This window comes from Salminus brasiliensis, chromosome 6 (assembly GCF_030463535.1).
Source record: "Salminus brasiliensis chromosome 6, fSalBra1.hap2, whole genome shotgun sequence".
In the NCBI taxonomy this organism is placed as follows: Eukaryota; Metazoa; Chordata; class Actinopteri; order Characiformes; family Bryconidae; genus Salminus; species Salminus brasiliensis.
The window spans coordinates 44,003,916-44,026,095 of record NC_132883.1 but is presented as its reverse complement, the minus strand read 5'-3'; the positions used below and the strand labels follow the sequence as shown (position 1 = coordinate 44,026,095).

Here is a 22,180-nt window from a genome sequence, read left to right as displayed (position 1 = left end):
TGTGTGTGTGTTTGGTCTAACCTTGTTTTCTTCACACTTGGTGCCCTCGTTGACCATGCCTGGGTCAGGGACGTCTGGGCCCAACAAGAAGTCCACCCCCCAGCAGGTGGTTCCTCCAATTTCTGGAGTCTGGATGATGGAGGGCTTGATGCCAAATATAACGTTGGCCTGAACGTTCTTACACTGCAGCTTCCCACACAAAGCATTCCTGAGAGAGAGAGAGAGAGAGAGAGAGAGAGAGAGTGTGTGACAGAGACCAAAAAAAAAAAATAAATAAATAAATAAAAGAGATGAACCTTCACACATGCTCCACATATGCATTCTTTTGTAGTATCTGATGAGCTTTACTGATAGCTGGCAAGATCCCACTCTACATAATGAGAAACTGCAGCTCCTGAGCTCCCCCTGCAGTCAGTAAGGGGAATTACACACTTTGAGCCACTACTATAGCTCAAAGCACAGGCATTTCTGGACAAGCTGCCGTGAGAGAAGCATGTGGACTGAGGCAGTGGAGTACAAGTACAGGATTTTGCACACCTATGACTCCATTTGAGCATTGTCCTGCATACTACCCTGGAGTTAGACAGTGTATGAATGTGCTTCTGTTTGACTGTACCTGCTCTCACACTTCTTGAAGCCATTGGTCTGATAGCCACAGTTTCCGAAGCGATCACCTTTCGAGTTAACATCCTTAAAGCAAGTCTCAGGAGCGACCTTTGCCTCTGTTGGATTTAAAAAAATAAAAATCATTAATTACTTATTTTGAAAAATACATTTCTACTGAATGAACGCATCAAGCTTCAAGCTGTGACTGCTGTGAAAGCCAAGTTCTGCCTGACCTACCAAGGCCACTCTGATGTTATCTTTGCTTTATACATGCAGAAGTTTTGAGGAATCTGTAGTAAGAATAATACATCAGTAGATGGCGCAGTTGAGTCTTGCTACTACAGTCCTGGTAGGCCACAATGATCTTTTTGTATGCCAGCCTACAACTCGCAATTGAGATAAAAAAGCTTGAGTCTATTGTCTGAGACGAACAACAGGCATTTTTAAGAGGTCTAGGGTCTGGTAGTTAGATCTCTGTTCATAAAGGCTTGTGATTGTGAGGAGGAGGAGGAGGCGGTGGCAGATGGGCACAAAGACAAGGGGTAAACACAACAGCCTTCACTTGCATCCACTGGAAGTAAATAATTATCTGAAGGGGATGGAAGCAAACCCCTTTATTTTTAAAGTGTAAGCCAGACTGTGCACTCCAGCCTCTCACAAAAGCCTGTCCTCCTCCCTGGCATAACTAAAGAATTATATACTTCACAGGCTTTATAGCAGTGACTCTATAGTGAGCCTTAAGTGCAATGAGTGAAAAATCACAGGCTGTACTCACTGGGGCCGAATATGGCCTGACACTGGCTGTCGTAGTGCTGGCACTGGCCGTTATAGCAGTAGGCCTGGTCCTGTCGGCATGGATGGCCGTTCTGTTTGAAGACGTCACTCTGACACAGAGAGGATGAGCCGTTGCAATACTCAGGGAGATCACACTCGTCTGTACTGCTCCTGCACACGGTACCGCCAGGAAGGAACTGAGAGAGAGAGTGAGGGAGAGTGAGAGATTGGTCGTCACATACATACAGAACTGAATCTTAACCTAATAATAAAAATAAACATCCCCAGGATAGAATCAAACATGCAGGGCACTGAAAGCGCTGAGCTTTCTAGTCTCTCGTGGTGCATCACATATGTATACACACACACACACACACACACACACACACACACACACACACACACACACACACACACACAGCGCTTACCCTGCAGTGTTTACAGCAGACTCCGAAAGCACATTCTGCTCCAGCTCGGAGTTTACACGTCTTGGGTTCACAGCAGGGATCATTCCTACACTCCTGCAACACACAAACACAAACACACACACACACACACACATCAAGATCCTATCCCTACAATAAAGATGCACATACTCTTGCTTTATGAAAAGCCTACTCACTGCCCTTTACAGCTGCCAATACCTACCAGTTACATCCAGTATGAATATTAATTGTTTAGTTTTTAGAATCTGACAGTAAAATTTTTTTTATTTTAATCCAGTATGAATCTGCAGTGTGTAGTTTTTACAGTCCGACAGCGATGACTGTACAAATTCATACTGAATTAAAATCACTCCAGTGTGTAGTTTTTACAGTCTGACAGTAATAAATGTGGAGTGGTTTTAATCCAGTATGAATTTGCACAGATATTACTGTCAGACTATACAAAAGACACACTGCAGATTCATACTGAATTAAAATCACTGCAATCTGCAATGTGTGTAGTTTGTATGGTCTGACAGTAATAACCGTGGAGTAATTTTAATCCAGTATGAATCTGCTGTGTGTGCAGTTTTTACAGTCCGACAGCAATGACTGTACAAATTCATACTGAATTAAAATCACTCCAGGTTGTAATTTTTACACAGTCCGGCAGTAATAATCCGGTTTTAATCTAGTATGAATGTGCAGTGTGTAGTTTTTATGGTCTGACAGTAATAACTGGGCAAATTCATACTGGATTAAAACCACTTCACAATTGTTATGGTCAGACTGTAAAACTACACACTGCACATTCATACTGGATTAAAATCACTCCAGTGTGTAATTTTTACAGTCTGACTAATTACTAGTGATTTTATTAGTGATTTTACTCCAGTATGAATCTGCAGTGTGTAGTTTTTACAGTATGACAGTAATAACTGTGCGAATTCATACTGGATTACTCAGTCCGACAGTCCGTTTTAATCCAGTATGAATCTGCAATGTGTGTGGTTTGTATGGTCTGACAGTAATAACTGTGGAGTGATTTAAATCCTGTATGAATCAGTCATGTGCATTTGTTATTGCATTTGCAGAAATAATTAAAGTATTAAAGTATTTTGATCCAGTATGAATCTGCAGTATAATTTGTTTTAATCAAATCTGACAGGAATGATTGTGTAGTGATTTTAATCCAGTGTGAATTTCTGTGTCATGAGCAGACTTACTTCCTCTGAGCCGCAGTCACACTCTTCTCCCATGTCCACCAGCTTGTTGCCACAGAAGGGGGCATTGTATGCTTCGTCGGGCCGCGGGATGTTCAGCAGGCATCTACCTCCATTGTTCAGAATCATCTTCTCAAAATCATCCGCACTGCAGCTACTGAAGTTCCGAGAGCCACTGAGAGAAGAGGAGGGGATAAACGGTTCGATTTACGAGATGAGCTTTTCTGATCATTTCATTATATAACACAACCATTATTAGTTATTATTTGATGCTAATTATTAATTATTAATTCATTATTGTGGATGTGGATTCAAAAATTTCATTCCATGCCGCATTTATCCACATGTAAATATAACAGGAGATAATTTATCATAAAAGGCTGCTTTGTGTAAATCCTGTCCCCACAAAGAGATAAATACACATATACACACAGAACTCAGTTCAGACCAGAAGCTCCTTGCTGCATTCGAGCTTCAGCTGTGATGAGGGTTCGTTAATTAACGATACGTGTACATCATACATCACAGATTTTTGGAAAACTGTTAATAAATATTAAAATAAAGTCTTTATCTTTCATGATCAGGGTGAAAAAAGCATCCAAAATGATGGAAAAACTGTATACGCTACATGTCCAAATGTTTGTGGACACCCCTTCTATTGAATGCATTTAAAATAAACAAAAACTGGTGAAACTAACAAGTCAAATTTATTTTCATCATTTATTTAAGCTGCCCTGAGACGATTTAACAAGCAAAACTAATAATTCTCACAGCACACAGTCGCACACTCACGTTGCCCCAGATTTCATGATGCAGTCTTTACATTTGCACGATCGGCCGTCGTCGTGGTTCATCCCCAGGTTGTGCCCCAGCTCGTGAGCCACAATGGAGGCAAACGGCATCACGTTTTTATTGGTGAACTAAGAGGAGGACAGATGGACACACAAGCATGTGTGCAGCATTAGTCTGAGTATTAAAGTGGATCATGCAGCAGATGAAGCTCCAGGCAACAATATGCAAAGCGATGAGACCAGCTGAGGAACGAACCGCATTGATCCCGCCCCCATGACTCCTGGAGCAGGCTGTCCCCACAAACGCCATCCCCGCAGTTTCTCCAAAACCCTTCTTCCTATAAACAGAGAGAGACAGACAGACAGTCAAGCTGAGTGTAACACGAAAGGTATAAGTAAGAGTGTGAGAAGGCACTGACAGGATAAGCTGGGCGCTGTCATGGCGACGCCGGGGCACCAGCTCCTTCTCCCTCCACTGAGTAAAGCGGCCGAGGACTTCCCCAGCACTGCCCACCGTGCTGATGGGGTTCATCACTGACCAGATCTCCAAGCCCACCAGCACCACACGGATATTCAGAGGAACGTACATCTGAGATAGACAGATCAGTGAGAGAGAGACACTAAGGCAAACATGCAGTCTTCCAAAAGGCAAAGTACACTATCTGTCCAAATGTTTGTGGACACCCCTTCTAATGAATGCATTCAGCTACTTAAAACTGGCACCAATTACTGACACAGATGTGCAAATGCACACATACACTGCTTGTCTAGTCCCTGTAGAGAGAAGCACTGCCAATAGAAAAGGACTCTCTGGAGCAGATGGTAAACATCAACCTATTGGCACTATGCTGCCTAATACCAGGCGTGGGCTAGAGGCAGGGTATAAAGCCCCCCAGCATTGAGCTGTGAAGCAGTGGAATGGTGGACGGTGCTCCATTTAATACTTTTGGGATGAGTTGAGGAGTTGGGGATGATGGTGGTGATCATCATTCAACATCCTGACCTCAGTAACTAGCTCACCAGCTCTCGTCACTGAATGCAATCAAATCATGACAGCAATGCTGCTCTAAAATGTAGTAGAAAGCCTTCTTCCCTGGACAGTAGAGGCAGTTAGTCCAAGAAAAGCAAGATGAGCTCAATGAACAATAAGGTGGTGTCCAGATACTTTTGTCCATATAGTACATATGTGACTAGGGTCTCGCACTTACACTGTCAACATAGTTGGCGAGCTGCACCATCTCTTCTCTCACGGCTGTCTGATTCCTCTTAGTGAAGTTAAACTGAGAGAGAAAGAGAGAGAAAGAGAGAGAGAGTGAGAGAGAGAGAGTGAGAAAGAGATTATTATATCATACCTTAACCAGCCATCCTACGGTCAGGGGCGCTGGCAGGAATTCTGGGCCCCACAACTCAACACAATTCTGCCCAAATACTCATTTGATACATTTTTAGGGCCCCTGTCAATTACAGGCCCTTTAAATCGCCCTAAATGTTCAGCCCGCTCTGGCGCCCCCTGCCTACAGTCCAAATCGTGTGTGTAATAAATGCATAATAAGTGTCCCGAGTTTTGCTGTTTCTCAGCTAAAGGGACAGAACGACCTACCCGGCTTCATCTTCCAGCATCAGTACTTTCCAAATAATACTACAGCAGGTGTACTGTCTTGACATCAGCAGACAACACAGGCGTTCCCCCGCCCCTCGCCAAACACACAACAAAAGGCAGCCAGTGTTCCTGCACTCAAAACGGCCACAGCGACCTCTTGACTCACCAAAACGACAGACAGACAGACAGTCGTCGTCTGAGACAGACAAGCATCATTCAGTTTTATTCATTGTTCTATGAAAGGCCTTTCACACTCAAACAGCCCCTAATGGACTGCACAGCGACACAGCGGAGGGGTGACTGGACTTTCACAAAAGCAAAGCCAGTGAAGATCAGCTTAACCAGGTCACACTGACGAACATGCACAGGGAAGTCTGGCTGGGAATGCTCAGGCCCAGCAGCCCTGCACACACAGCTGTTATTCCTCTAATTTCACTAAGAACCTCAGGCAGAGGTACTTTTAGCACCATACTGGATTTATTGTGTATTTTTTTCTTTCTTTCACAGAAATGCAGCTGTGTGGACTAATTATAATAATCCTGCTCAGAGTGATCCAGCAGACTAAGGCGCTGCCACTATGACCTGAGGTTTACAAGGGTCATCAGCAGCCGGAGTCCACGAGAGCACAACTGGCCATGTTCAGGGCACATGTGGGTAAATTGCTCTTGCTCTCTCTGCACATCACGTCAGTGTGTTGCTGACCAGCATGAGCGTCTGGTAGGAGGTGGCATCAGATTTTTATATATATATATATATATATATATATATATATATATATATATATACACACACACACACACACACACACACATACAGCAACATGTACACACACAACTTTATGACTTTTTGACACCTTTATCTAGAACACATACTTCTACGTACTCAAAGTAACCAAACATCTGAAAAGTTTTTGCACTAAATGGTCATGAATCCACTGCCTGATGGCTGAGACACTGTTTTATGGTAGTTTTCAGATCTAATTTAATAAGATCTAATTTTGAAAATTCATTTATGGTGGAGGAATAGATGTTGGTGATGTGCAGCAAAATAGTCCCCAAAGACTGAGATTTGCCTCTATTTTACCATCATCAATATTCCTTTATTATTTTTTTGAATGTCGTCGTCAACATCCCTGTTTTTTGTGCTAACCACCACTATAAAGAAATCGTAAGATTCTCAATAATGACCCATTTCACACCAAAACCCAGTCTGACTTGGTTTGTTTACATCTCAAAAATGCAATTAGCCAAATACATAAGTATAAATTCACTCTGAGAAGGTTAGAAGACTTACTCTTTCGACATCGACCACCAGCAGAAGCTCCACATAATGTGTCTGGTGCATAATCGCCCTCTTTTTCTGCAGACGAGACACAAAAAAGTGTGTATGATGTTCGATCTAGTTGCTGTTGATGTAATCATTGCTTTTCTCTTGCACTGACCCGAATTAGATGACTGACAGGTTGCCCAGGTGTGATATTGTGGGCATGGTTATTATCTGTGTGTCCTGGTGATGCCTGGTTGTCAGGGTGTTCAGAGTGCGGTGTCCCACAGGTCAAAGGCTCTGCCTTCACGTCCTCCAGCCGGTAAACCAGGTGCTCGTTGTTCACCGAGCCCTCCAAAGGCTCAATGCCCAAACTAGTGTTCTCCATGTGGATCACACCTCTGAAACAAACACACACACACACACACACACACACACACAATTTCAATGTGTTTTGAAATGTGCTATATAGACAAAAGTATTGGGACATCTGCTCATTTATAGTCTCTACTGTCCAGAGAAGGACACCCCCTTCTAACAAATGCATACAGCTACTTGAAGTTGCGCCTTTTGCTGACACAGATGTGTAAATGCACACACCCACACACACATAGCTGGTCTAGTGCCTGTAGAGGAGAACTGCCAATAGAATAGGACCAACAAAAGCAGGATTAATTATTTTAACAGCCTTGATTTCCAAAGAAACATTGAATGAGCAGGTGTCCCAAGACTTTTGCCCATATAGCTTTGTATTAATGATACCATAAAATGAGAAGAAGAGCAGCTTTCCTACCGTAACCCAGAGCACAGGCTCAGAGCGGCTGAAGAGCCCGCCATATCCTCCACATAACCCTGGTAATGACAGTGCTCCTGAGAGAGCGAGAGCGGGAGAGAGAGAGAGAGAGACACAGAGACAGAGAGCTGTTTTATGAGGATACGTGGTTGGACTCAAATCAGGTAACAGGGAAGACCCCCAAAGAAACCACTTCTGAAGACTTCTGAAGTACTGGAGATACTCAGGCCAGCCCTTCTGACAGTCAGGCCACGCCCCAAATCAGGGAAATCACATTTCCCCCCCATGGTTTTATTTCCAGCACTGCAGTCACATGATTGGCTGATAATGAATAGATATCATAAACTGCAGGACGGAGCAGGTGTACAGGTGTTCCTAATAAATCCCCGACTGTACATTGGCAAAAAACCCACCTGACAGAGAGCGAGCGAGAGAAAGCGAGAGCACGTGCGCGAGAGAGAGAGTCATTTACCATCTGCCTACCAAGAGACAGATGACTGTATCTGAAAGCTCTCCCAGTACAGCACAGTACAGAATGCATTTCACCCTCACGCAGTCATTTGATCACAGCGATTGGTAAACACCAACACTACCGACCCCTTCCTCTCCCGGGTGCGCTCGGCGGGCAGTTTGTAAACACTGTGGGTTTTTCACTGTAAACCATAAAAGGCAGCAAAAGTTCAAAAACACACCCAAAGACATTCCTGAGCTCAGCAAGCCAAATTCATTCATCAGGAGCTCGTCATGCTGCTGCTCTGAGACGTGGGACAGCACTGATGAGTCAGGAGGAAGACTCTCAGTAGAAATCTGTAGGTGCAGTGTTATTTTAGCCATTCTACACCACGAGAGAGAGAGAGAGAGAGAGAGAGAGAGAGAGAGAGAGAGAGAGAGAGAGCTATATTAATATTGCACAGTGTTTATTACTCCATACTGTGTCATTCTAATTTCCGACACAGGGTTTTGATATCTGTGAAACGCTTAGGCCAGAATCACTACACAACTCACATTAATCTTGTAACCCTAATATTACTGTTATTATTGTTATTTTGTTGTTATTATTGTTATTGTATTAATGTTGCCAGTCATTATCAATATTGTTTATTCTTGTTTTAGCAGTTCTCGTAGTTATTATTAGTTACGAGTTTTGTTATTACTGTTAGTATTGTTGCAATTATTGGTGACATTATTATTATTATTGCTATTATTATTGTTATGATTATTGCTGCTATTATTGTTTTTATTGTTACAGTCATGAGTAATGTTCGTATTATGATCATTACTATTGCTGTCATTATCAATTATTATTATCATTATTAATATTGTTTATTATTGCTATTGCAGTTCTCATAGTTATTAGTTAGTGCAGTTCTTTCATTTGTTATTCATTACTTTTATTATTGCTGCAATTATTGGTGCCATTATTATTATTGCTATTATTGTGATTACAGCTATTATTATTGTTATGATTATTACTGCTGTTATTGTTTTTATTGTTACTGTCATTAGTAATTGTAGTATTATTGTCATTACTACGGCTATTATTGTGATTACTGCTGCTATTGTTAAGGCTATTGTTATATTTGTTGCTATTATCATTATCAATTATTATCAGCATCAATATTGTTTATTATTGTTATAGCAGTTCTCATAGTTTAGTTATTGCAGTTTTTTATGTTATTTATTACTCTTATTATTGCTGCAATTATTGGTGCCATTATTATTATTGCTATTATTGTGACTACAGCTATTATTATTGTTATGATTATTGCTGCTCTTATTGTTTTTATTGTTACTGTCATGAGTAATGTAAGTATTATGATCATTACTACTGCTATTAGTGCAATTACTTCTGCTAATGTTAATGCTATTATTATTATTGCTATGACTGTTATAGTTATTATTGCAGTTGCTGTTGTAATGGTTATTGCCATAATTATTATTATTGATACTTAATATATTGTTCTTAATTGTTACTGTTGTGATTATTGTGAGCAGTGCTGTTCTCACTTTTATTATTATGAATATTGCTGCTACTGTTATTGTTGTGATACGTGTTACTATTATTATTATTATATACACTGTTGCTGTTGCTATGACTAATTATAGCCATTATTGCTGTAATGATGGTCACTGCTGTTATTGTTGTGCTGTAGCAGTGTATGGACAAGTAAGCAGGCCACTGCAGATTCCATCAGTCACTGCAGTCAGTGTCGGTCCTCCCATCTCTCAATAATGCATGTCCATTAGCGGCGGATAATAGCGGACTTACACTCGAGCGGTTCCACGCGGGCGGGCAGGAGACGCGTTCAGAGCCAGATCCAGACGAGTTTCACTAATAGGATTCTGGATTGTCTCGTGGCTTCCGTCTCTTCACAGCTTTCTGCTACCAATCACATTACGTAACCGCACCAACCCGCCTGCGCTAATGACAGCACCCTACCGCAGGATGAGTCCTATTCATGCTGTTTACCAGCTCAGGCTCGGTACCAGCCCTCACACACACTCAGATCCCCTCTCTCTAATCTCACGTCTAGGAGCTACAAACGTGTCAAAGCTCTGATGAGAAATATTTAGGAATGTTGACGTGCACTGACGTCGCTGATATTTACTGTGTGGTCATGTCTGTGATTTGATATTTGGTATGAAAGAATTATATCATTATATCATATATATATATACACACACAATGGCAAACGGACACAAGCCGATCTGCACAAAGAGCCCTTCCAGCTTCAAGTGCGGCTCGGCTCGACCCGCCATCCTTTAAGATCCACGGAAGTTGAGCGTCCAGACTTTTTACTGTCCTGCACCGAAGTAGTGGAACGAACTTCCCCTGGGTGTCCGAACAGCAGAGTCCAACGCTCGCTGTCTTCAAACCCAGACTGAAGACCCTCCTCTTCTGAGAGTACTCAGGTGAAGAGAAGAGTACTATGGTCTCCATATTGACTTGTGTTTAGTAGAGTCTAAGATTAGAGGATCTTTTGTAAGCTCTGGATAAGAGCATCTGCTAAATGCCATAAATGTAAACGCCTAGATGTCTCAAACCGGATCTACCGAATCAGATCATAGGCGGAGTTTTTACCTTCAGCTCACGAAGAGTGTCAGTTTTATTACTGCCCGAGAGAGAGCACAGCTGACCCTCTGCCTCCAAGTCACATGAAAATCAGCAAAATGCACACTCAAACTTCCTGCAGCATTCCCAGAGGAGCATGTACGGGACATCCCTCCATGTGAGCCGATCCTTTAACTGCTTCCCAGCCTCAGCTTTGAAGAGCGACCATCCCTTCCTGAATTTTTCCAGAGTTCGGTTTTCTCATCATCAGCCGGTCTCACTCTGAAGGAAATCCTGAGACACAGCAAATCCAGGCTCTAGCTAAAGCTGGAAATGCTGACATTACAGGTCATGAAGCTGAAATCATTGTAGGCCAGTGGCCTCCAACCCTCCTCCCCGAGAGCTACAGTGCCTCCATGAAGGTTTCAACTCCACCCCAAATCTAACACACCCCACCCAAGTGACTCGTTGAATCAGGCGGATGGCTTAGGGTTGGACGCTAAGCCTGTGCGAAAGTGGCTCTCCAGGAGCAGCACTGGAGACCACTGATGTAGGTGTAGTCATTTCTGCCCACTGCTGTCTGATTCAGCTGTAAAACACCTCATACACCACCACAACGCTACAAAAATATCCAAGTGTCTGATGAGACTGCACCATCTGCACATCAGGCGTGACTGACACGTCTGAGCTGTGAGGCATGGGATCAGACTAAAATATCCAGGCGAGATGACATCAGACAGGAAATACCCACACAGCATGGCCTTCAACTAAACAGGAAATCTGGATTATTGTTCACAGTGTTGTGGGTTCCAAACCTTGGTCTACTAAGGTGCTACTGTGCTACTGTTTTTTGAGCAAGGCCTTTAACCATCACCCCATCAGGAGCGTCAATGTATATGGGCAGCCACAGCCTGAAGGGTTGAAGAAGCTGGCTTGTCGCTCAATCCCCTGGACACCACTCAACATTCACAGCTAAGGTGCTCTTAAACAAGGTTATTCCCAAAACGAGGAGGCAGTGGTTAGTGTGCTGGGTTACTGTTCACATTAAATAAGCAGCCTGGGACCAGGAGGTGGCTGGTTCAAGCCTCTAGGTTGTCAGGAAGTGGCGGTGCTGATGAAGTGAATATACAATGCTTGAGAAGAGCTATATCCATTAGCAGCCTCTTCTTAAGGCTGGAGAAGCAGTGGTGGCTCAGTGGTTCAAACGCAGGGCTATTGTACACAGGGTTATGGGATCAATACCCAGGTCTGCTACTGTCTGGGCTCTTGGGTAAGGCACTCAGTTCTGTTGTATAGGAACAGTCCTGATCTAAAGGACAAAGAAGTGAGCTTGGGACCAGAAGGTTGTTGGTTCAATCTCCAGGATGCTACTTAAGGCTGTTTCCAAAGATGCATTTTCTTTGGGCTAAAGGATCAGTGTTGGCTCATACCCTAAATGCATTGCTCAGGGGCTACTGTTGCAAAGACCATGGCATGACGCTGCTTGGGGGCAGCCATGGTTTAAGGATTAGAGAAGTGGGACTAGAACCTTGAAGGTTGTTGGTTTAGTCCCCTGGATCAGCAGGAAAAGGGGGACTGAAGGAACACTGCTGAACATTCACAGCTGTGGTGACTACATGGACCTTGAGCAAGCACCGAACTCCCTTTTGCACCCAGGGCGCGGAGATGGCTGCCCACATGATTTCCCACAGACATTACATAACTGACCCAGACTGACCCAGAAAATGCTGTGAAAAGTCACTTATCAGGGACTAAAATCATAAGAAACTAATATTTGACAGTAAATCTTGATGCACATCAAATTCTACACGTTACCACAGGAGGAAGTTTAGAAAGTGCTCTCGGTTTAGGACATCTAGGACTTCTGGGGCTTGATCATGTCGTCCACTGCAGGACTGCAGCTGTACACGGCGAGACTCCAACACATTTAATGTGGAAAAAGGAACAGCTCAAACTGCAACACACTGTACTGCTTCCATTGCCTAATCCTCACTGGCTCCGTGTGGGAGTGTGTGGGTGTGTGTATGCAAGCATGTGAGTACGGGACTGAGTGCGTGAACACAGCCAGAAAAGCTGAATCACACTCTGGTCATCTCACACAGGAAAAAGTCACTGTAGTTACGCCATAGCCTAAAGACACACACACACACACACACACACACACACACACACACACACACACACACACACACACACACACACACACAGGGTGTGTCCTGGTCCTCGAGCACTACTTGTTTCATATACACTGCATGTCCAAATGTTTGTGGACACCCTTTGTCATGAACGCATTCAGCTGACACAGATGTGCAAATGCACACTTACACACTTGTCTAGTCCCTGTAGAGAAGTACTGACAATAGAATAGGACTCTCTGGAGCAGATAAATAACCAGGTGTGGGCTAGAGGGGTATATAAAGCCCCCCGCAGCATTGAGCTGTGGAGCAGTGGAACTCCTGCGTTCCCTGGAATGATGCTTGATGGGGATGATGAGGAGCTGGGGATGATGAGGTGGGGTGGTGCTGATCATCATCCAACATCTTGATCTCACTAAAGCTCGCATCACTGAATGCAATCAAATCCTCACAGCAATGCTCCACCAAAAATCTAGTAGAAAGCCTTCTTCTCTGGACAGTAGAGGCAGTTACTCCAACAAAAGCAGGACAAACTCTGTTTAATACCCTTGATTTCCGAAGAAACATTGAACCAGCAGGTGTCCAAATACTTTTGTCAACACACTTTTGTGCTTATATGCTCACAGCCAGGGTCATCCAGATATGCACGCTCTAATCCAGACACATATGAAATGAATCATTACACTGCAACCCCGATGAGGCACTGCAGAGTCAGCTGCGCTGTGAGGCCAGGGCAGTCAGGAGGTTTAGTTTTTTTTTGCGCGAGAAGGAAAAAGAGAAGGTCAGCAGGATGGGCTTGGCACCCGTCACACTGTTGACTCAACTTCTGTGTAAAAGATGCAGTTTCACTTTCCTGTCGCGGGAAATCTGGACTACATGTAGACAACCACTGGGACATAAACCACCACCTCATATCTAAGGTCACACACTTTCACAAAATGATATGGAAATGCTGCATCCTCTTTCTCTCCTGCATCAAAAATGTGCAGATGAATTCCTGTAAGAATGACTCATTCAGATCTTATGCAAACAGCAGCTTTGCTGGAAGCAAAAAAAAAAAGTGCTTGCCCCCCATGTGGAGACGCTACAAGGACAGCTCTAAAAAAGTACAATATACAGGGATGACAAGGAGTTAATCTTCTACAGACACACGGCCGCACATCCTCAAGCATAATGTTACTGTTTAATCGCTTAATTAATAACATAATAACAAATTAAATGTGGCGCATGCAAAATTAAGCACATTAATCAAGTAAGTCATGTTTTGTTATTTTTTAATAAGATTTTTAGTAAAGTTTTATTCAGAAAATAATTAGAAATTGTGCCTAAAATTTGCAGAATTCAGCCCCAGGTGACTCAGCGGTTCTAATCCCGAGCCATGCCGCTTAGCCATCAGCAGCTGGAGTCTGATAGAGCACAATTGGCCATCACTCTTAAAGCGGCTGGCGCAGTGGAGTTCGGGACCCGGCGCTTTCCTCTAAGACTTTTCCTCTAAGGTGTCGGGAGAAGTAGGGGGAGCTACGGACAGGTGGGTTAATTGGCAGCACCAAATTGAGACATTCGCTTGTTTACCCCTACAGAAAGTCATAACGTGTGTCATTTAATTTAACCAGGGTGTCCAAATTTTGCATAAGGCGTTAAAACTGAAAAGCAAGTGCCTTCAAACCTCACACAGGTTGCCAGTAATGAAGGCTGGTCACTCCTAGACCTTGTTAAAAAGTCATCCCAGACGGACCGACTGGACGTCTGAGTCAAACAGGACTTCTCCACAGTGATGGAGACAAGCTAGAGTGACTGGTTTTACACTGGATGAAGCGTGCTTTCATGTTTTATAGAAAGCAGGTGGTTTATAGGATGATTTCATGTGCTGCAGGCTGGCCGGCAGCTGGGAGGAGGCGGAGAAGAGTACTTACCTTCATGTTGGGCCTTTCTGTGACCAGCGACCCGTCCTTGGCGTAGGAATACACGGTGAAATCAGCCGGCAGGAGCAAACTGGAAAAGAAAAAAACAAAGCATGCATAAATGTGAGTGTAAAGCATTTACAGCAACTGTAGTCAATATGTGAACATTGGTAAACGCAGAAGCAAATTTGAAAGACAAGACGAGTTACGATGTAGTAAGTTAGCAAAAGGCCATGCTATAGAAGCGCTGGGCGAGACGTGAAAATGTCTTTTAATGTCTTAAAAATATAATATTTTACCAATATTTATCGATTTGAGATTTAACACTGCTATCCAAATACTTAGCACTGTAATTTTACTCTAGATTAGAAACATGAGATGTGCAGCCTTCTTTAAGCACTGCCGATATCCACGATATTCTCATCAAAGCCTAAAGGGCTCACTGGGGGTCACTTGGGCTCCACTACTGAGACCGAGGTTTCAACAGAAAGCAGAAGAAACATCTAAAGCTAATTCTTTGAATAATTCAACAATTATCTAGGAGATCTGACCGGACACTAAGCCAACCTTAAAGCCTTCCACAGAAAACCGTTACACAACCCCAAGTTCCTGTTTCTGACCTGTGGGTGTCAGCTTATCGTTTCAGCAGCTGTATCTTCAGGACAATCAGCACTATTTTTCTCACCAGAACCTGAACTGTGACCGTTCCTCATATGAGAGTGAGGTCAGTTGTTCAGCTGGTGAAGAACAACTCTTACATTCAACAGTGCTCTTCTCGTTCCACCTATAGGCCGGCTAGGTTCACTAATCAGCTACTGTTGTCGGTTTAAGGGCTAGGACTAACCAAGACTGATTGACGATCATCATCACACTCAGAAAAGTACACTACTGTGAAACGTTGCCGTAGCAATTCTTTAAAAAGTTTATTAATTTGGAAAGACAAAAACGTCAACAAAGCAGACCCTGACTGGTCTAATCCCGGGTCGTGCTTTGTCATCAGCAGCCGGAGCCTGAGGGAGCACAACTGGCCATTAAACCCTGGGATTAAACCAGGGTTTAAAATCTCTTCGTTCCCTCCCATGTTCCCTCTGGGTGAGTCCCATTGTGATGCTGGGTGGCACAGGCGTCTGCTGGCTGATTCATCAGGGCTGGGGATATGCCGCTTTCTTCCGAACTTTCTTTGAGTGCTTAGTGATGCTGCGCTGACAGCAGTTCGAAAAAAAAGGCAGTGGCTGACTTTACATGTATTTGGGTGGAGGAATGAACTTGTCCTCACCCTCCTAATGTTTGGAGCATTACACATGAGTGGGGGGAATCCTGGTAAGCGGGTAGGTTAATTGGCTCAGCTAAATTTGGTGGGGAATTGGGTTTATTTAGTTGAAAATATATATATTATATATATACCTAATAGAGGTAGGTCCCTTAGACTCTAGGGGACATAGGGGTTAAACTACTGAAATGTCAGATCTATGTTAGATGTGACAGGAGCGTATCTGGATAGCTCAAATGCTCTTATCTTACAACAATAACTATCTGCATCACTGGACGACTGGACGACTGGACGAACTGGACGAAGCTTCAGTAAAGAGGAGTAGAGGCTCAGACAGATCCTTGAGTTCAGCTCTTTCAGGGAAGTGTAGTGGGAGGACTTTACATGCAAAAGCGAGGCGAAGGCACTTTTTCCCGCAGGGCAGACTCTGCCAAGTCTCAACTTAGGGAGATGAAATCCAAATGCTAATTTGTACACAAGCCAATCGGTTGTAAAGCTGCCTCAGACAAGGCTAATGGAGTCCTAAGGGAGGCAGGCCTCCTCCACTGTTTCAGTAGCAGTGTTGTTGTTTTGGGGTTTATTTTAACAGAGAACCAAAATCGGATGTTAAATGGTCAGAAAATGAGCACAGGACCACAGCTGATCAGGATTGTGGACCGTTCTCCGCACAGTAGTGACACGAACACGGTAGTGCGTGGGGTAGGAGATCAGGTTTAACCACTAAAGAGCTGAACTGAAGGATCTGTCTGAGACTCTGCTCTGCTGTTCATGGTGTGTACAAACACCAGCAATACTACAACACTGCAGTGCCTGGTGAACTGGTGCTATGCAAGTATCACAGTGCTGAGAACGGTCCACCATTCTAATAAAACTGGTGTGTATTCAGCGTACATGGTGTGTGTGGAGTTAGTGTTCGGTAGGTGATAGTGCAGAGTCAGGTAAACACGTCTCTGTGGTGGATTTAATGATTAAGATTTTGTCTCTGAAATGACCGACAACCATTAGTCAGTCTTCACTCTTAGAGGGAAGTCACAGAGCGAGCGTACGAGTGAGAAGCAGAGAGAGAAAGAGGCACAAAGAGAGAGAGAGAGATAAATAGTACTCACTCATTCTTCTCCAGGACGACGACATGCTCTTTCCCCTGAGCTGGGATAATATAAGACACCTTAAACACACAAAGAAAAAGAACTGGTGAGAGCGAGAGAGAGAGAGAGAGAGAGAGAGAGAGAGAGAGAGAGAGAGAGAGAGAGAGAGAGAGTCTGCTGCCTGGCAATTTGGAAAAATCGTATCGGAGGAGGAGATGGGTGTTAAGTGCTATGAACGGGTGTACCAGACTGAGAGCACCTGTTATATAACCTGGTGTATTTTGTCTCAACTACACTGAACACATTTATCGGGTCATATACAATAATCAATTCATGCAGTTCCTCAACAACAGTCTTATTCAGAGACAATACTTCATTCTCCACAACCCCGAGACCTCTCCGTCTTTAACCTACAGCAGCATGTTTCTGCATTTTCTATTCTCCTCAAGCCTTAACCTTGAATCCATGTTCTGGGCAGGAGGTAAAGCAAAACACGGCGTACGACACCTCCTCCTGCATGTCGCTACTTCTGTCAACTCTACAGCCCTTTAGAAACCTCTAGATACAAACAGAGATACAGATGTAGAAGCGGAAGCTTCTGCTGTTATCTCCGCAGCTCCACCCCTGCTGGCCTTGGCCCCTACACAGCGGCTCTGTGACTGTGACCGCTCGAAAACCCGGGTTGCTATGGTGACAAAATCAATTCCTAGGACTGGGGTTCAGAGAGACTATTAGCTGGATGGGGATTTGCTTCAACTGGTGGTGCTCCCATTATGTACATACCAAAAACAAGAGGATCCTGAGGTCCCACAGGCTGAGGTGTAAACACACATGCATGCATACATACATACATACCTACACACACACACACACACACACACATATATATATATATATATATATAAAATAAAACATGCCCCTGAATGCAATCAAATCCTCATAGCAATGCTCCAAAACCTATGTGTTATTATTAGTGTTTATTCTAATATCAGTGATTTACTGAGCAGATAACCTCTTACTATCCAGATAAGCAGATAATGGAGTCAAACGATCATTAATTAAAGATCAGTTCAGGAGAGCACAGACTTTTCCATTCCCGTCCTCTGTGTTCTTCTTTGCTGGAACAGGTTGCTCTTTTGTCCACTTACTGCATTAGTGAGAGGGTTAGTTAAGGCCAGCTCACTAAAAGCATCACAGGGCAAGCATCATTGGCCCCATGCTGCCTAATGCCAAGCGTGGGCTAGAGGGGCATAAAGCCCCCCAGCATTGAGCTGTGGAGCAGTGGAACTGACTGTGTTCTCTGGAATGAGTACTTTTGGAACAAGTTGGGGATGATAAGGTGAGGTGGTAATCGTCGTCCAACATTCTGACCTCTCTAACACTTTTGTTGCTGATTGCAACCAAATCCTCACAGCAATGCTCCTCCAAAATCTATTAGAAAGCCTTCTTACCTGGACAGTGCAGACAGTTACTATAACAAAAGCAGGATAAACTCTTTTTAACACTCCTAATTTCTGAAAAAACAATGAACAAGCAGGTGTCCCAATACTTTTGTCCCTGGCTCATCCACTGGCTTGGTTCTCTTTCAATGTGGTTCTGAGTTTTGTAAAATCCTGAAATGTGGAAGAACTTTCAATGACACAGAGGTGAGAGCTGCTGTGTGTGTGTGTGTGTGTGTGTGTGTGTGTGTGTGTGTGAGAGTGTGTTTGGACTGGGGCGATGATATGCATCTCTACGCCGCGCAGGGGTGCCCATGCCCAGCACGGCTCTGGCACAAACGCACTTTTATTAGGAACGCTCCTGCTGGCTAGGCATCTGGGCGAGGCAGATGGTTCCTGTAGCATTATCGTCCACACACCACTGGAGAGTGAGGGAACGAGGGAGGAAAGACGGATGTGAGAGACTGAGGGACGGCTCACGAGTGACAGGAAGTGGAAAGTAAAGAGAGAGTGGAGAGACTGAGCTCGGAGCTCGGAGGACTGAGCGTGGGCAAGGAGGACCAACTCCATTATGACTTTTATAAAGTGTGGAGAATGATGGGGTCAGTGTGAGTGCACATGTGCTCACAAGATTGACCACCAGGATTCACCAGGGGTGTCCAAACCTTTGCATAAGGCTAACATGTATCAGGTGAAATATTTGAATAATTTTAAATGACTGCATTGGCCCAGAATCCACATATCAGGGAATAGCAATAACGTGGCACAACTGTCTAAGTGCTGGCTCCATAAACAGGAGCCTATGAGTGCACCTGCCATCCGTGGCCACTAGTCTTACTGGGTGGATAGGAAGGCCATGTCACTCCACCATCCCTCTGTGCACTGCTAGCCAGTGTGGGCGTCTAACTAACAGAGTCATCAGTTCCGTTAGCATAGGCGCTACTTATGCTAGCTAGTAACAGGTGCGTTGCCAACACAAGCAATGACTTGAACTAAATTTATTTCCATTGACAGTTACATGTTTTTTTAGGTTACTTTTGGGTCGCCATCATTGAGAAACCAAATAAACGTGAGTGTGTGTGCTGTGATGCCTCACCTTGCCGCCTGCTGCAGCGTCCTGCTCCCTCCTCTGCCGGCTGATGCGCTTCGGTATGCTCACTTCATACGAGGAGAACTGAGACGTCTGAGAGGCCGAGCCTAAAAAACACAAGCACACAAACGTCACGGTCAACAGAGCTGCCCTTCCCTGCAGTACTACTACACTAACGGCTGCAGAGCTTACGGCGGAGCACTATTTAGTCAGGCAGCGTGCCGTTTGAGACGCAGCCGAACGCACATGACATCGTTATTCCTGGAAGTTTCTCAGCCTTTTCTAACCTAATGTTCTCTGACCAGCCAGAACATTAAAACCCTGCTTATGTGCTGACCCGTCAAGGCATGGACTCCACAAGACCTCTGAAGGTAGTCCTGTAGTCTCTGTAGTCCTGTAGGTTGTGAGGTGGGATCTCCATGAGCGTAAATGAGCCTTGGGTGCCCATGACCACGTCACCGATTCACCAGCTGTCCTTCCTTGGAGCACAATCTTTTGGTAGGTACTGACCACTGCATATCAGGAACACTTCATGAGACCTGCCTGATGTTCTGGAGATGTTCTGACCCGGTCTGACTCATCGAGAACATCACAGTTTGGTTCTTGTCAAAGTGTCTCAGATTCTTACGCTTGCCCATTTTTTCTCTCCTTCATGAACTGAAAGCCTGTAGTACATGACGGATGCCGGGCCTTCAAGTGAAGGTTTGGAGTGCGTGTTCAATCAAATTCTCATTTGTGAGACAAATTGTCCGTTTATAGGACATGCAGAAAGAACCACTTTAATTCCACATTTGAACCATATTTGTAATACAGCTGCGAGAGTTCACACTCACACCTCTATCATAAATACACAACATGTCCAAATGTTTGTGGACACTGCTTCTAATCAATACGTTTAGCTACTTTAAGCTGCACCCATTGCTGACACATATATGCAAGTGCACACAAACACACAGAGCCTGTCTAGTCCTGGCAGAGAAGTACTGCCAATAGAAAAGGAACCTATGGGCACCATGCTGCCTAATGCCAGGCGTGGGCTAGAGGGGGTATAAAGCCCCCCAGCATTAAGGAGCTGTGGAGCAGGGGATGAACTGTGTTCTCTGGAAGGTGCTCCATCCAACACTGTTGGATGAGATGAGTTGGGGTGGTGCTCATCGGACATCCTGACCTTACTGACACTCTTGTCGTTTGTCAAATGCAATCAATCAAATTCTCACAGCAAAGCTCCTCTAAAATCTAGTAGAAAGTTTTGACGGGAGAGACAGTTACTCCAACAAAAGCAGGATACACTCTTTTTAATATCCTCGATTTCAGAAGAAACACTGAACAACGAGCAGGTGTCCCAATACTTTTGTCCACATAGTTTATGGTTTTTAAGTGGGTTTTCTATGGCGCTGCTTAAAGAACTACTGGAAGCACCTTGATTTTTTAGGAGTTTGCAGCAAAGTGACTGGAACAAATGCTGTCTCAGTAGGACTGTCCAGTAAAGCTTCAAATGAAACTCTCCCGCTGTTCGTCCACTATTTATCCCTCTCCCGCATTAGTCAGCAGTCGGAAGAGCGTGGCCCGGCTGCTTTCCTGGACAGGGCAAAGGCTAGATAAGGCAGCACAATGCATTGCACACAGACACACACACACACACACACACACACACACACACAAAATGAAATACCCAGTCTCTCTGTATTCCCTTCTATGTTCCAAAAACCGTGCTGGCATTTAACCAACATATGTGGCCAAAAATCAAATTCACCTACAAGGCTAATGTCCTCAATTACGCTCACCCAGTACTTGTTATTACACTAGTAATGAGACAAAGGCAAGCCTTGTCTTGCCGGACCGCCATTAGCTGTTATTTGGGGGGGATGTTCTGTGACATAAAATGACCTTTATTTTGTTTCCTGTAGACTTTTATGTGCCCCTGCCTCTTCTAGGAATTTGATTTTTTAACCTGACCTTACTAACCCTTTTGTTGCTGAATGCAATCAAATCCTCACAGCAATGCTTCTCCAAAATGCTCCTAGTAGAAAGCCTTCTTCTAGAGACAGTTACACCGACAAAAGCAGGAGAACCCTTTTTTTAAAACCCTTGATTTCAGAAGAAAGGATGAAAGAGCAGGTGTCCCAATACTTTTGTCCAGTTTAAATTCTACTCCAATTCCACCCACTCTGCAGCCCAGTGCTCCACAGCCTATAGCTGGAGGCCTTTTCAAACATTGGGCGCGGTGACTTTAGGCTTGTGCCTAGCTGTTCCGGAGCATGCCGCTCTATTAGCCTATGTAAAGTGGGATGCTCTGGAGGGGCCAGACACAAGCCCAAGGACACCATGCCCAAGGACACCATATGCCCAATGCTAAGCATGGCCTGGAGGCTTATGAAGCATGGAGCGCTGAAGAGCAGTAGTGTACTGGCTGGACCATCCCTCCCTTTGATGCTCTCAGGGTGCTGAATGCAATCAAATCCTCCTCACAGCAATGTTCCAACGCCCTCCCAGCAGAGTAGAGGTTATTACTGCAGTAAAGGCCGTCCTGGCTAATACCATGGATGTGTTCCTACAGGTCTTGGACAGCAGAAGCTACAACCACTGACCAGGAGGAGACTCTACTGCTCTACTGATCTTCGTCCAAGTGGCTCAGTATCTCCATGCTTCCCCACAGAGCACCGAGAGCGCTAGTCAAGAGTGCCGCGTGCCCAGTTTGTGTAACGGATCACGGCGCAGGACAGCTTTAAGGCT

General features: G+C 44.3%; 1 protein-coding gene across 3 annotated transcripts in view; it reads right to left on the bottom strand.

Annotated features, from left to right (window-relative positions):
- adam9a (ADAM metallopeptidase domain 9a) overlaps positions 1-22,180 on the bottom strand; it is a 36,129-nt gene that overhangs the window by 9,588 nt on the left and 4,361 nt on the right. For 2 of the 3 annotated variants that reach the window (XM_072682522.1, XM_072682523.1), the window contains exons 2-15: positions 19,454-19,554; positions 16,940-16,998; positions 14,576-14,654; positions 7,476-7,552; positions 6,861-7,083; positions 6,713-6,778; positions 5,028-5,099; positions 4,076-4,408; positions 3,821-3,948; positions 3,032-3,203; positions 1,809-1,901; positions 1,382-1,577; positions 617-722; positions 22-208 (exon numbers count right to left, since the gene is read on the bottom strand). In XM_072682522.1, the coding sequence (XP_072538623.1) occupies positions 22-208; positions 617-722; positions 1,382-1,577; positions 1,809-1,901; positions 3,032-3,203; positions 3,821-3,948; positions 4,076-4,408; positions 5,028-5,099; positions 6,713-6,778; positions 6,861-7,083; positions 7,476-7,552; positions 14,576-14,654; positions 16,940-16,998; positions 19,454-19,554 (1,892 nt within the window). The remainder of the gene's footprint in view (positions 1-21; positions 209-616; positions 723-1,381; positions 1,578-1,808; positions 1,902-3,031; positions 3,204-3,820; positions 3,949-4,075; positions 4,409-5,027; positions 5,100-6,712; positions 6,779-6,860; positions 7,084-7,475; positions 7,553-14,575; positions 14,655-16,939; positions 16,999-19,453; positions 19,555-22,180) is intronic. The other variant, XM_072682524.1, reaches the window with a different exon arrangement.